General features: G+C 44.8%; 1 protein-coding gene across 1 annotated transcript in view; it reads right to left on the reverse strand.

Annotated features, from left to right (window-relative positions):
• LOC135827704 (sushi, von Willebrand factor type A, EGF and pentraxin domain-containing protein 1-like) overlaps positions 1–16,577 on the reverse strand; it is a 61,774-nt gene that overhangs the window by 38,884 nt on the left and 6,313 nt on the right. The window contains exons 4-9 of the mRNA XM_065340158.1: positions 14,997–15,128; positions 13,884–14,051; positions 10,998–11,165; positions 6,324–6,449; positions 4,538–4,699; positions 1,763–2,050 (exon numbers count right to left, since the gene is read on the reverse strand). Coding sequence (XP_065196230.1) covers positions 1,763–2,050; positions 4,538–4,699; positions 6,324–6,449; positions 10,998–11,165; positions 13,884–14,051; positions 14,997–15,128 — 1,044 coding nt within the window. The remainder of the gene's footprint in view (positions 1–1,762; positions 2,051–4,537; positions 4,700–6,323; positions 6,450–10,997; positions 11,166–13,883; positions 14,052–14,996; positions 15,129–16,577) is intronic.

The following is a 16,577-nucleotide window of genomic DNA, read 5'->3' on the forward strand; positions in this document are numbered from 1 at the left end:
TTTGCTGCTCCGCGGCACTTGGTTGCATGCAGCGAAGCAGCGCGGTTTCACTGACACTCGCCATTCGCGGTACCGCGGTCGTGGTCCACCCTTGTTGATGACGTTTCACCTGCCCGCGCGCTCGCGCGCGCGCGAAATCCAAAAATCCTCGTGTTCTGGCCTGCGCAACGAATTAAAATTTGAATTTTAAAATTCTGGCGTACAAAACAATGCAAAGTACGGGAAACAGGTCGAGCCGCGACCGCGGCTCGCACTTTTTGGTCAAGAACCGTAGCAAAAGCTCGCGGTGAGCCGCGGTCTCGCTGCTCCAGCTCAAGCCGCGGTCACTATGGTAATGATGACGTTTCAAGCCACGAAAGACGAGCAGCGGAGCCGCAGTGGAACCTGGTCCTTAGACAAGATGCTGTGTTGCCCTCCCCTTTGCTAAAACGACCTCTCTTGTACACTCTCCACTCTTTGTTGCCTACTCTGCTTGGCTTGCGCTGCCCGCTACTACGCGCAATGCCAGAACACTGGACGCATTTAAATCTCCTCACTAGATTCACCATCACCTGTCCCTCCCATGCTTCTCCGTCTTGAACATTACTTTTCTTCTTTTCTTCCTTTATTCACCATGGTCGGTTAACACCCACATCTCCCGTACCGGCTGATTTTCTTTTTCATGCCATGAGGTGTTGTCTATAATAATAATTATAAGAAGAAGAAGAAGAAAAAACAGATGAGTGCAAACAACAGTTCGAATCATTTTTTTCCAATGACTGTTTTATCTTATGTGTACTTCTTTCTTTTTAGATTGTTTTCATATAATCTCCATCGCTTGGCACTAGACATGGTTGGCGTTTTACCATTCACGCTATTTCGACCAGTGACCTGTACAGATTGTTGTGTGTGTAGACATAGCATTTCATCGTTCGCACGCTAGATCCAACGGCACTCGTAACCAACACCCAAAATACCGTTGGTTTGGTACCGTTTCGATGATAGAAAGCTCTTTTTAGCAGGAGAACGGAACAGGAAGATTCCAACTAGGGTTGTGTCAAAATTCGATCGCTGCATCAGGAGTTAGGACTCACAAGCTGAACTGCAACTGTGTCTCGAAAATACACAAAAAAACAGTAGACTCGCCCTTTACACGCCGACCGTCGGCAATAGCGTGAATGGTAAAATGCTAACCATAAAATTATATTGTTTAATAAAGTAATCCAATATTACTACAACTCGTCATCCTTGATGAACGGTATCAGCTGAAGCGACATGTTTTTAATTTTTTAATTTATTATTTAAAGGATCTCCCAGAGGCGATGGCCTGTCGAGGGGATCTCCTGATGCTAATCATGCAATAGAAATAAACAGTGAGGAAAACTACACGTGTCGCAGTATATGCTAAATAATGAGCAATAAACACAGGGCTGGGTTGTTCAAAATAAATGCTAGAAAGGTTTTATTGAAATGTAAAGTGGTGATGGACAAAGAAAATTGTGATTGAAATGTAATGTGAACAATGAAAATTATAAACATGCATCGAACTAGCTTTTGCACAATGCTCATTCGAAAGCATCGTTGTAACAAATTGCAACACAGATTACTATAAATGATCAATAGTGATATAATAACACCGAAACAATGCCAAAAAAGTATCCATCGCCACTTTACATTTCAATAAAACCTTTGTAACATGACGCTTCAGCTGATTCTGTTCATTGCCATCTTTTAAAAAAATTGTCAAAATTGTTGTCTCTTCGCCAAATATTAATGTACTCACCAAATTCGCATATAGCGTAGACAAGGGTATCAAGGGTACGTGTCCCGTCTGTGACATAAGCAACATTTCGATCATTGGGCTCCAGCTCATCAACCCATGATATCAGTTGTGACGTAGCTAGATTTCCTACGCAATTCCCAGTATATGCGGCTGCAGTAAGAAGCCTTCCGTTCTTCAACTTGCAATATGCATGGCTAGTTGTGTAATTGTACCGTGTGCCGACCGCTGTTCTCCTTAAAATTGAATCGGTGATACTGCAATACTGATAACCTGTCAGACCCGTGTCCTCTGCATGGGGAATACATGTACATGCAAGAATGAAGCACAAAACAAGGCAAAATAACCAAGCATTCCAGCACGTAGAAATTATTCCCGTAGCTATGCAGAAGACGTTACTTCAGTAACGTCTGGCGCTAGCCAGGGTCCACACAGCTTTAATTTGGTGTTTGTTTGTGTGTTTGTTTGTTTGTGTCACGCCTGGCGCTATCCCGTATCTGTCCCGTACTGTACCGTACCAGCAAAGACAGCTGGCGACAATATTTTTGTTTGTTTGTGCCATCGACATGCCTGGCGCTATCCCGTACCTGTCCCGTACCATCAAGAGTACGGTACCATCAAGAGAATGAGTATATATGCGAAGTGTATGGGGGGAATGCATTCAGTGCAGTACCATTAAATTTTGTGTGGATTTGTGTGCGAGGCCGAGATCCCACTAGTAGGCCGGCTGGGCCGCCGGTCGACCAGCCCGGGAATCGCATGTAGGCCGATAGCATAATAATTATAACGTATAGACCTTATTCGATAAACGTCACAATCACGTGAACCGGGGGCCCGAGATCCAGGGAGTGGCAAGAGATCTGCGCTCAGTGCACAGTGGACTCTGTGTGCGAACATAGGAGTAGATAAATACCGGTATTTTACTACTCTTTTGTCCAAACTGGGCCTTTCTTGCCACTCGTTTCTCGTACGCGTGCCCTAGCTTATGACAAATCCCTGGAGGCGAGTCCAAAAGTCACGTTATCGAATAAGGTCTATATACAGTCATGTAGATGTATAGCAGGGAGTCATATTATGTAAACGACTCCCTGCTGTATGGGGAGATTTTCTGGAAAGAAATACGAAGTAGGGAGACGAGTAAATGCGATCAGAATGGATGTTAGTTGGCGTCAGTATAATAATAATAAGAAGAAGAAGAAGAACGCCCGTGATCGGCAGAGTCAGCGCCGGTCCCAGAAAACGTCAGGACATCCCATCGACTCCAGAACGCCCGTGATCGGCAGAGTCAGCGCCGGTCCCATAGCTATGCAGAAGACGTTACTTGTACTTCAGTATTTCATTGAAACGTTTTTGCAATACAATGATGTAGCTAATCAAAGGAAAAAGCATTTCCATCAGTTCTAACAACATGCGCGATGAGCTAGGCAACAAAGCATAGCGCAGGGCCCTGAGCTTCCAAGCTCTCTCGTTTTAACTTACAAACAAACGGCATGACCCCAAGCAGCAATATAAATAATAATAAGTTAAACTGGGAATAGGATAAACTTCATATTCAAGGTAAAAAAGCAGGTGAAATGAATTGCCTGCAAAGACAAACAAACCAAGTAAGACCCAACAAGACGCGAATCTGGTACCTTGCTTGTCATGCGCTATGCTCTAAATATTGACCTATGGGACTAAGCCAAACCTAGAAGGCGCTGACATGTTTTCACTCGAAAGGCAGCTCACAACAGGTGACACACATACTGTCGGCACTTGGGTCTTTTTCTGTACCCCGTGTCAGTATGTTTAGCATGTGCTGCGAGCTGACTTTGGAGTGAAACACGCAGAGGTCTAGCCAGGATTTTATGCCAGCCGGCCAACGTTCTAGTTAAAATGCATCGTTCTGGGGGCTGTGCCCCCAGACCCCCGCCATCAGTCACATATCCACACACACACACACACCACTACAAATCTTTCATTGCAGCTTGCATCTCCTTTCGTTTCGTCCAATTATGGGCATTCATCAGGTAGTTGTGACAATGTGATTATAGGTATTAAAATAAACAAAATATGACAAAGGAAGCAAACAGCTACATGAGCATGGATCATGACTGTGTTCACCAAGGTCATGTCTGCATGCAGTGTACATTGGTCATCTGACAAGACCCAGCCTAGCCACAGCTGTGTACACCACCAGAAGCAGGGAACCATGACCTAACCTGTTACATTTTACTGACGTACTCAAGTGCATTTGAGCTTGTGTGAAGAGCTAGCACTGAGCCTGAGTAGCCAGTGCTACGTACTGTACTGTACATACCTACGCCTAGGATATGGGTTGTACTCCACCATCTCTGACTCAAGTGCTAGTGCAGTGCACTAAAGTCTACATGGGGGTGACTGCAGCCGGCCAAAATTACCCTTGGAGCTGTCTCAGCCGGCAGGTAACCCTCCCAGCCGGCTTTCTGCCGGCTGAGCCGGCTTTGGCTAGATCACTGACACGTGTCAGCGCCTTACAGGTTCGGCCTAGTCCCATACCTCGGTGGTTAGAGTGTTGCTCATGACATTCAAAGTCCTCAGTTTGAGTTCAGATGTGTCTGGCGTATTTTTCTCTTTTCAGGCAGCCACATTTCCGCAAGCCTCCGCCAAAAATTTGAAAACCTACTTTGCCGACTGAGTTGAATATTAATTTGAAAACAAAGAGCTATTTAGCCCTGCAACAATAGATCAAGAATGGGTATTAACCCTCTAAACACCTGGTAAAACGATGGTGCCAACCATCATTATCTATCTACTTACGATAGCATTCAGGCAAGGCCGTTATGGAAACATTGCACGTCGTGGTTGCCTGTCCGAGCATCCAATAGCCACTGTTACATGTGTACGTCACAGATTCAAGATGTTTTATAACTGATACTACCGTGGCTGCGTTGGCAACAACTGGGACACTGCAGTTGTCGGCTGAGCAGGAAAGAAACAAACAAGTGAAGGATTGACGCTTGAAAACTTTGAAAAATGTAGACCCGATAGATTTGTGGATTTAAACACTAGCAAAAACGCACGGCTCACAGTAGAACTATTGGACAGGAGACTGCGCTCTTGTACATTATCCTTTCGAATTGTCACATGTTGTCACATGTTGCACGTTGATACTATTAGTGTATTGTAGTTACGAATTGTGCACAGGACTGACACACGCTGCAAGGGCAGTATTGTCGCTTGCTATGTATTTTGCGAGTGTAATATTTATTTGTTAGTGTGTTAGAATTACATCACGAGTGCATATCTGTTACGTCTACGTTGATACACATTTTATGATACAGTAATTGCTATGCGTGTTCGTACCACGACATGTTCACGAGCGGAATATCTCAGTGTGAATTGTGCTAATTTATTATATAAGTAGAATTGTTGACACACTAATTGTTTGCAATGAACATGTACTTACTGCAGTCAACTTCTCTTATAACGACACTCAGCGGGGCATCAAAAAGGTGTCCTTATTCGCGAAGTGTCGTTATACCCGAAGTCTCGATATGTATTACAGTGGGATGGGATTTTGTTATGGGCATGGAAATTCTGTCATTATTCGCGAAATGTCGTTATATCCGCAGTCGTTATTAGCCAAGTTGACTATAGTACTTAATCCGTTGCATTACCGCCATCCGCGGCAACTCCGCTACGATCTACTTGGCGAAACTTACTCTCGCTGACAGGGTGTGTTGTCACCCTGTCGCTGTGTGTAAGCACCCCTTGACAGACACTGTTTTCACCTCCGTAATCAACAATTTTTTATTCTTTCACTTCAGCAGATTGCGAGTTTCTGTTTGTTCTGCATTCAAATATTATTGCTTTTCTTTTTGTTGCACCTGACTTCCGCGCTGCACGCGGACTTTGGCAGTCGCCATATTTTGTGTCTCTATGGCTACGATGATTCATGCATTTTCTGTACTGCCCATGCTCAGCAAGAAAAGGAATCAATTTGATGGAAATGCACCTGGTTGTGACGAACTAGCACCTGTCATTACGAGAAAGTTCCGAAACCCAAATTTGAAACATTTTTTTGCCACATGAAACGCAAACTGATAAAGGCCAGTAAAGACGGTTGGATTATAAAATTGACTGAAGCACGCTTAGGGGCCGGTCAAACTGAGGGAGAATTTGAAACAAACCGTGGTTACCATGGACGTTTGCCGCTGTGCGGGGTATTTGTGAGATTAAATCCACTCGATGAAAATCAGCTCGAGGCCTCGCTTTTCCGCCGAAGATTATAATCGTCCGCGGCTTTCACTGGATTTCTTTGAGTTTCCTTGTTTTTTTATTACGATGTGAAGTGGAACGATACTATAGGGGCTGTGCTGATGCAGTTCTGGCCCAGGAGCGGGGCTGACAGACTGCCAGAAGTGGGTGGTGACAAAAAAATTGCTCGTGTGAGTGAGATATTTTCATTGTGCGTGTGCAGTGTGGCAGTGATGAGAAGCAGAAAAAATTATTCCCGGTTTATAATCTGAGGATTGTTCCCTCAATGTGACCGGCCCCTTAGCAATCTACAGTAGTGGCCATTGCGTCGCCTGGCAGTACTTACGGACACAATCATGATTCTCGACAATGTATCCAGGGTCGCAGTAACATACATAGCTGCCAATAGTATTACGACACTTGATCTTGGTGCCACAAACAGGAGTGATTGTGTGCGAACATTCGTCGACATCTAGATCATCCAAATCATGACACAAATAGCTTTCAAGACAGAATTACAATTCTGCAGCAAATGATATGTCTGTCTGTCTTTCTGTCTGTCTGTCTGTCTGTTTGGCTGCCTGTGTGTGTCTGTCTGTCTGTGTGTCTGTATGTCTGTGTGTCTGTGTGTGTATCTGTCTGTCTGTCCATCGGTCCGTCGATCCGTCTGTCTGTCTCTCTGTCCTTCTTTCTTTCTCTCTCTCCCTCTGCCTTTCCCTCTCTGAGAGACATTTTGATAACTAAAAGATCACTGCTAATATAATCAACCCATCAGGTCACAGTGCGACGTTTGGGCTTCACGCTAAAACGACAATGAAGAATGGTAGCAGTAGGTGAATTGTAACGACAAAGGCACTGACTCTCAGGTTAATCGGAGCTGCCGTTCCTGTGTTACAACAGCTTGAAGTTTGCACTTAATTTGATGACATAATTACGATGTCATCAACACAAGGGCTCACGGTTGGGATGCCAAAACTCGATTACGTGGGAGGACATCTTGAAATCTGATCACCATAGAAATGAGCTCGCGTGACTCGAGCTATGCACGCGGCAGTGCACGCCTACGCGGCGCGGAGCACAGCAAGGACTCGAGAGAGAGTTGCAGTGACCTGGTGACTGACAAGAAGAAGTAGAACTGAGGAAGATGGAGACCAGCTGAGGACTTGCGTTTCACTTAAAAAGCAACCAAAGTCTTTGGTTGCCGTTCACTGTCGTTGTTTTTGCTTCTTTCCGAGCGAGTGTGTTGCGAGCAGTGCTTGCCTCGTAAGCCGAAGGCTTCAGACAGTTCGTTCGCACGCTGAGTCCTGCGATGAGAAGTCGCGAGTTCTGCCGCCGAGTCTTTGCTGAGAAAGGGATCGACATCTATGTCGTCTGCTGATGCACTGGCGCAGGTGAGGAGAGGTAGAGGACAAGAACTCCTTGATGGAATGAAGCAAAGACTCACACCGTGTTCTAGTTCTCAGAGCGTTTTCTAAATGCACTTACATGAGTGAAAGAGCCGTGCCACGCTGCTGTGAGAAGTGACGATGGAGAGTTGTGAATTATTTGATTTGCCACTCTCTTTCGTTGCAAGAGGACGAATCAAATGGCTTCGCCGTTGTACTGGTCATGTATTTTCGGTTCGACATAGCTGCTGAAGCACACAGCAGTAGAGTGCCGATGAGCGAAACAGCAAACGGTCAGTAATATATCAAGGGTTTGTCAGTCAGGGAGGAAACATTGCAAAAAACGCCTTGCTGCTGCCTCGCTGGTGTAGTTTCCGCATCGTACAACGCATATGCACAGGCTTCCTTCCTTGTCGTCGCGCACGGGAGTTCGCGTGCGCCCCTGCCGACTAAGCTCACTTTAAAACAGTATAAGGTAGCACAATATTGGCCGATTTTGAGGATCGACGGCTCAAAATCTTCAGGAGATACTAAGCTACAGTTTAGGCCAAGTAAAAAAAATCCTAGTTTATCGTCCCCGCCCGCCCCATTTTTCGAGGCCGCCCGGAATTTATTTTTATTTTTAAATCTAGAATTTTGCCAAAAAGCTTGATTTTTTACGTCGGCTAAGGCTTGAAAACACAGCTTCGTCAACATGTTCCCTTTATGACTGACTATTGGTTACTGTCCTGACTGGTTCTTTCCCTTCTGCAGCTTTCTATCATTTATCTGGTGGTCTGTGTGAACCAAACAGTATTGGGGTTTGTGTCTTATGAGTGGAGTGACAATCTGTCGATCCAAAGATTTTGCATGTAATTGTTTATGTACATATACCTGTTATAGCATTGTGTATTCCATACACTACCACTATTCTGTTGCAGATTGTTGCACATGATGTGTCATTGTTTACCAAGAACTATACTAGTCTGTAGCACATCAAAAAATAAAAAATAAAAATAAAATCCGCCCTCCCTCCCCGATTTTTGTGAAAAAAAGGACGATAAACTTGGATTTTATTTTACTTGGCCTTAACCGAAGCGATTTTTTCCTAGATGAAGGGATCTCTGTAGAGCATTCACGGACTTTGTGACCATATCTTTAGTTTCCCAGGGCCAAAATCAAAAATTCCTTCGGTTGAACCCCTAGTTCACATTTTGCCTGGTTCCACCCAAATTTTCACTGTCTACCTGTGCCACCTAATTCTATTTTGAACAGGCATGTGTCGCACTGAAAATGCGCTGCGAGATGGCTAGAGTTTGTGTACAAGGGGTGGTCGAGCTGTGGTCGCGTGACAGTCGACCTGTCGTTGCGTGAGCTGGCCAGACACAAAATGGCGCCCACATATTCGTACACAACCGTGAGCCCTGAACTTGCCCGGACTAGACGGATTTATGACGTCATAAGGATAGACTTTGATTGGGAGTACATGGGGAAAGACCAACATATTTCTCTTTTTTCATACTAAAACGCATAAGTTACGCATTGCATGTGTGACCGCGGCCTTAGCCGAGAAGTACCAAATCCTTGCATCAGATCGCAGAATCTCACCCACCAAGCGCACGGAGATTGTGTCGAAGTGTCACCATGCATTGAAGTTCCTGCTGGGCAAGTACACAAATCACTCCTAATAGGCCCTCTGAATCCATGTATGAAACTCCTCACTCCTAGGTACACACATCACTGGTTGTAATCGGACATTGGCTGTTCATGCAGTATACGTCTCGCTGACGTCATAAATACAACCTAGTCTGGGCAAGGTAATGATGTCATCGTGATATCACCAGATGTAGTTCAAATTTCAAGCTGGTGTAATTCGGGAATGGCAGCTCCGGTCAGCCTGGGACCTTCAACATTGGAGTTGGTTCAATAAAGTTTAAAAGCAACAACTATCTCTTAGCCTGTCACCAGGAAACCCTATATATAGGGTTTGACATAACGCTACACATAAAGACCCTATATATAGGGTTAGGACCCCTAAAGAAAGGGTTTGATCAGTCCTCACAACTGGGCACACAATACACACAGTTTCACTTTTTTTTTTTTTGATATTTTCACTGCATTGCCATTGATGTTAGCAGGAGCGCTCCTACGACGTGCGCGAGTGTTGCCGCATTTGCTGCTTCCGACCCACGTGTGGATCAGCTGATGCAGAAACGGCAATGGCGGGAGCGGCAGCTGCGACAGCCGCTGTTGATGCTTCGCCTTCTTCTTCAGGAGCATCCGACGCTGCTGGAACATCGACATCATCATCCTGAGTCGACACCAGGTCGCCAGGAACATTCTCATCGCCCGAGTTCGTCTCCACTAACTCAAGTTGCTCTTCCTCCATCGTGAAAAATCAAACCCTAGATATAGGGTCTAGAAAATGTTACGACAGCGCTGCACTAAAACTAACCGTACTCGAAGAAAACAGCAACAAAATGATCACGGTCTTCAGCAAGAGAACCGTACGTACATTCTACGTATGTAGGCCCAGGCGTCTAGTTGCCATAGCAGCCAAGTAGGCTCTCAAGAGAGCTCAAGATAGAACGCGCGGCTGAAAACCCTATATATAGGGTTTGACAGGCTAAGAGATAGTCAGTTTCAAAAAGATTAGCAATCCTGGTGATCGCCCGGGGAGTTTGCCGCCTTACCGTATGAGCGCTCGAGCGCTGCCTGGAAAAACTCACTGTGAACTCGAAGAAATATTCCGCGCGAAAGCATGAAAAATGACAACTCACGATCACTGACGATCTTCCTCGCATCGATGTGGAGTCAGAGAGGACATGTCGAAAGTGTGGTAAATTTTGACGAGCGGGATGCGTCCGTTTTGTGACCAAATAGATTCTTTGAGCTGCCGCGGATGCAATTTTCTCTCACGATGTGACGAAAACGGCATCGACACAGACTCATTCCCAAGGCCTTGAAGTGGCAAAGTTATCCGTGTGACTTCGACGACATTTTGAGAAAGCAGATAGAAGACAGTGTTGACTCCTAAATTCAAATAAATTGGCGATCTTCAAATACTAAAATAATTCTCAAACAGAAATCGATCGATCGCGATGTGCCGGTTTATTCAACAACACGTACATGTACATGTAGCTACAGCGCAATGACTTCCGTGTTCACTCACACGGTTTCAGTGTTGCGTGTGTTCACAACTTCACATGGCGTGAGCCAGTCATTCAAGTGTCAGTCAGTTCGGCAGGAAACGCGAGCTCCAACAACAAGTCGCTTGGCGCAGCCACCTTCTTTGTCTGGTACCAAAACAATGAAAAAAATGAAGAAAAAAAGTTTGACTTGAAGATTTTCAGCAGACAGCATTCATAACCACTAGGCCAAAAAGGAAGGGATAAATCGTGGGTTTTGATAACAAATCGATACTGGCTTCCAGGGCAAATTATAAACAATGGGAAAAGGCCAGAAACCTGGCCGAAATACTAACTCCTTAACGGTTGGTCCAATTGTTCCGAAACCTTCACAGAACAATTTGCCGTGCCCTAACAAGCCGTTTTATGTACTTTGTTGTCCAGATTTCCCTTATCTCCATACTTTTTAAGACCTAAACTTGATTGCTAATCTTTTTGAAACAGACTGTACTTAAAAACTTGACATACCCAGGCAAGTAGGTGCGGTAATTGTTCCGTCCGCTGCACATGTTGACTCTGCTTTTCCAACCAGGCTAAATCCACGATCACACGTAAAGTTGACCTTTTGTCCCTCTAGAATTCCACCTATGACACTGCTCTTGCCATTGGTCACGGGATGAACCGCACAATCACCATCTGCCACATGACATGGAACGCACAGCCAAAGAACACAATAGAATTAATCACTGCTACGTGATGCACAATCATGTAGCTACATTGTCGCCCTTAACCCTTTGTGGACGACGTATGTCCATTTTTAAGGTAAAGCTGGACTCCTAAAGACGAGTATATCCGTTTTCAAATGTTCAGTTTGTGCAGCACATATAGACCACTGTACAAACTGTCGTAATAACATTGTCCTTTCTCCAATTGCCAAAGGTGAGGGCTTGATGGAAATCTGATAGAACAAGCGTTCCAATGGGTAGTCTTGTTACATGGTGCAGTGAGGAATCACTGAGCTCCGAGGAGCGAAACACGTGGTCAACTCGGCGACAATAGTGCCATACATGAGGAGTACCGTTAGAGTTTGGTGTTGGTTTTGTATAATTCGTTGTCACAAAGCTTCCCCCTTCCTTTATCCCTGATATCGCTGACCCATGCAAGTTGAGTGCTGTGTTGCTTTGCTGCTTCGAAAAATATAGTTAGACCGGATTGTCATGTTAATAACTGGTGAACTCATTGTTTGGAAATTCCACCAGTCTACGAGGTGCAACAAGACGCATGTGGACGCATTCGTGCCGTTTGACTCCTGCACAACATATGAAATTCTATTAATTATTTATTTTATTCCACGCGATACATGGCTGGGGTAGGCAGTGACCACTTTGCGTGACGATTGCAGGGTTTTATAGCCAACCACGCCGCCAAAAGCTAGTGTATATGATCTTGTCAAGCATGTCCCTCAGACGGTAAGAAGGGTAACAGGAACAGATCCATTATCTCTCCTTCCATTGCTGTTATTGCTGCTGTTGCAACTGCAAAACTAATAAAGTGAATGTTGGAAATCAAGTTCCAGAACCCCCTACTATAGTCGGTTATTGCAAACAATAAGAGGGCGAAAAAATCTGAGTTTCCTGCACTATAAAGCAATCATCAAAACAAAAAAATTGAGGGAAGATCGATTCTATCAGGGCAAACTGCAAGAATAACAATGGCGGGAGGAAATTGAATGCGACTCTTGTGTCATGTAGAGGCTGGACAATCTTGAGTAACATAACGTTAATGCAACTTTGGAGTTGGTGTTGTGAAACATTTTCTAGGCAGTGTTATGTTCCGTCCTCTTTTTGTTTGAACTAGTTCTGCATCTCGGTATTGAGCTCTCTCTCTCTTTGCTAGCCTGAAAGTCTCTCTTTTAGTCGGTTATTGTTATAACATGGAAACAGTATTTGGTAGTGGTAATCGCAGTGATCGATCATGATCTATCGTAATCATTATAAAAAAGCACAATTCATAACACGACTCTTATCCACAAAATGAGCCAGCGCAAGCGAAAAAGGGACGTTATCCCGCGCCACGTGATTTTGAGAAAATCACACTTCAAGTGAATAAGCTGATTTCCGGCTGTCACGTTCAGATCGAACTTAAAATTGTGTGTTTGTCTGTGATACGTGATTTCTTTCGAGCCAATTCAACTGTGGATAGGAGAGTCAGTATCCTACAGCTCCGGTAGAAGAACCCTGTCTTAGGCCTCATTTACACGACAACGATTGAAAAACGTTTTTCAATCGTTTTCGAAACGTTTTTGCTGTTTACACGAAAACGATAATCGTGTACACTGCAACACTTTTTTCGGCGCGCAATGGTCACGTGCAAAAAGTTGGCCTGGCGCAGGCTGGCGGCGGCATGTTTTGAGTACAAGGCTCGTACTAGTAAAACGTTTTTGCCGTTTACACGAGAACGAAATGGAACGAAAACACTTTGAGGCCGTTTTTCGTTTGAAACGTTTTTGAAACGTTTTTCAGCGTTGTCGTGTAAACGCTCTTATCAAAATCTGTGGAAGCGTATTCTTTTGAAAACGTTTTTGACAAAAACGTTTTTCAATCGTTGTCGTGTAAACGAGGCCTTAATCGACCCACATCCATGCATTGGCGATCAAAAATCGATTGATCGACCGCGCGACCTCCGCTGCACGCGCAGCATGCGCGAGTGTAAAAAGACAAAGGAACTTGCTTTCAGCGCAGCTTTCTTGCTCCCTTCGGATTCCCCTTAGTCCTTGGGTTGGCGTAGCTACTCACCATGAACTACAGTAAACGTTTCACCGTTAATGAAACGTTGCTCTCTCCTGGCCTGGGAGAAGATGAGGCTGAGTTTTTTGGCGAGGGAGAGAATGCCACTGAAAATTCTAATCAATCTGACAACGGGAACGATGACTCGCAATGACCAAAGTGAACATTATCTTGACCAGCGAGTGAATGTGGACGCAGCAGCAGAACTGTGGGTTATAGCGACTGCACCCAAACCTTCCCAGGCTACCTAGTACCTCCGAAGCTGAGCAGCATGAAGATTTCACATGAAAATTGTGTGTAATAAATGCCTGTAACTTTGCTATCCGTGAATGGATTTTTAATCGGTTTTTTCCATGTGATTCGTACATCTTGTGGCTGCAAGAATCTGTTGATAACTCAAAATGCACAAAATTAGGGATATTTCGCTTGCTCTGGCTCAAAGGCCTTGCTACATTGTCGCTCTTGGTCTGATAGTCGTAAAACAAAGTCACAACACACCCTAAAGTCAAGACATTGATTTGCAATAAAAATAAATTTCGCCAAAATTGCCCTGAAGGTTGATTTTTCAAACATCTGGCGACCCATAGCTGTATACTGGGATAAAACAGACTTTATCATATGCACTCACTTTGACAAAATGGTACCGATGTAAGAGTTCTTCTGGGTGTACATGCCGGCGTTGCATCACCTATGAGCAGCAACCCCGATGTGCAGGCGTATCTGACCTTCTGGCCAAAGTGGATGACACTAGCATTTGCAGTTCCACTCAAAATCACTGGTACAGTGCAGTTGACAGCTGCGTGAAAAAAGACACCAAAGGAAGAGAGAAGTCATGCTAGGCTTAATGGTCCGTTTACATGGCTGAAGCCAGTCACTGCAATCTTATCTTCTTTCTAGTCTATGCAAATAGTCCTTTTGACAAAATTGTGCCTGCAACGAGATTTGGTGGTTTCTATGCAAGTTTATAATTTGATGTTCATTTCCTCTGTGCTGCGCTGATGAGTCCGCAAAGTACGAAAAAGGTTCCGTCAGCAGATTGAGTAATTTGTTGTGTAAGAAGAAATGAGGATGAAGGAACTAAAAGCTAAGCTGCAATGATGAGTAACACCAGCCGGTACATTACAATCAGCTCATGCGATAACATTTCATGACACTGACCAGTGGTAACATCAAGAATGTGACAGGATTTGAATACCGTTTTAGAGGGCAATAGAGCAGAGACTAGGGTTATTGTAAAGGTTTTGCTGTAGTTGTACCAGCCTGCCTGTACCAGCCTAGCGTAATAAAGCTAGGAGTGAAACGGCAGGCCCATATTCTTTATCGACTAGATCCAATCCTATCGACTGACTATCGACTGGTGATCAACTGACATTGCCCTCACACATGAAGACAACAGAAGCACAAAATGAGGGTATTGTAGGTTTCAACGTCAATCACAACAATACAAAATGTGCAGTTTTGCACCGTTCTGGAACTCGGCTGTGTGTGCTAAAGGGAAATGGATCCATTTGTCAAGTGTACTTCAGAGTACAGGACCTGAAATAGCAGAACAAGCCATAGAGCCACATGTACTTCTGGGCATTTTGGCAACATACGTGCGAGTTGGTATGGGTTTTCCTTCTACAGACTAAAACCTTATCGACAGGCCAGTCGACTTATCGACTCAGTCGTTTCGCCCCTAAATAGAGCTTGCCAATAGATCATTTGATGAAGTGTAGAGAAGATCCCCTCCTTCACTTACCAGTACACATTTCAATTGTTGTAGTACCATTGCATACCGGCTGATTATCCAGATATTCATAGCCAATGTCACATGTGACGTTACCATTGCTAGATACATCCACAATATGATCGCCAAGTTGACGCGTGCAGTCTGGAAACGGGAGATAGAAAAATGGAGAGAAGAGCAAATGGAATGCATTTTGTGGCTGGGTTTCTGATCGAAAGGACCCCCAGTGGCAAGATACATCGCATCGAATCGAGAGGGGGTTGGTGCATGCCAATGCAGGATGCACCGTGGGTACGGTAAAGGTGAACCCAGATAATAATAGGCAATACAATCCCGCGCAGGATTGTATTGCCTACTATTTCCCGATCAGTGAGGCGGCAGATTGGTTGAAAAATGGATTTGGTACAATACCAGGAGTTAGCACCATTAGAAAAGCCACTGTTTCGTCTCAGTTTGTATATATGTATCATTCCCTTAGTATTGACTCACATAGATTTTTGCCATACCTAAGCAGGCAAATATTCCTGCATATTTCACTCCTTATGGCTATATTGACTGTTTATATTTGACTGCTTAGGGGTTGCACAGTTGAACGGTACTTAGTGCAGCATGGTCACTGCATGAGTAGGTGATGGTGCAACGGTTGTGCTATCATAAAACCGAGATTCATTGGTCAGCGATTCCTGCAACTTGTCAGCAAGCACTTCCACAAAGGATGCAAATTATACAAGATATTTAACCGGAACACGCTAAAGTTCAGTTACAGTCAGTTGCATGCCAAATGTCGCCACCATCATACAGCAACACACCAATAGTATCCTCCGCAGCGACCACCAGAATAAGACCAGGGATGTGAGAGCCTGCAACTGCCGTGTCAAAAACGATTGCCCCTTGGAAGGAAACTGTCTAGCATCGAGCATTGTGTACAGGGCACATGGAACCGGCAGCGACATGAAGAAGTACACTGGATTAACGGTAGGGACATTCAAGACACGATTAAATGGTCATCAACATACTATTCGCCACAAGAAGCACGAGACCTCAACGAGACTGTCCAGACACATCTGGAGGCTGAAGGATGAAAATAAACCTTACAGTATCAGTTGATCCGTTGTGAGGAGAGCTGCACCATACTCTAACATCTCGAAGCGCGGCAACCTGTGTCTGGCCGAGAAGCTAGAGATTGCCTGGGCCGACAAGACCCGCTCCCTCACCAAGAGGTCAGAGATTGTGTCCAAGTGTCGTCATGAAAACAAGTTCTACCTGTGTAACTTTGCCCGCAAGGTCAAGTGAATCTAGCCGGTAGTCCCGCTGCCTGATGTGTGTTTGTTTGTGTGTGTGTGTGTGTGTATGTGTGTGTGTGTCTGTGTGTGAGAGAGTGTGTGTGTGATTGTGCGCGTGCATGTGTGAGTGTGTGTGTGTGTTTGTGTGCATGCGTGAGAAAGAGAGTGAGCGTGGGTGATTGGATAGGTGCGGGTGCAAGTATGTGTGCGGTAGGTGTGAGAATGAAAGGATGAGTATTGTGGCCGTATGTGTGTGTGTGTGTGTGTGTGTGTCAGATCATTTGATCGTCCTTGGGGACTTTAATGCACG

Source organism: Sycon ciliatum, chromosome 11 (genome assembly GCF_964019385.1).
Source record: "Sycon ciliatum chromosome 11, ocSycCili1.1, whole genome shotgun sequence".
NCBI classification, from domain to species: Eukaryota; Metazoa; Porifera; class Calcarea; order Leucosolenida; family Sycettidae; genus Sycon; species Sycon ciliatum.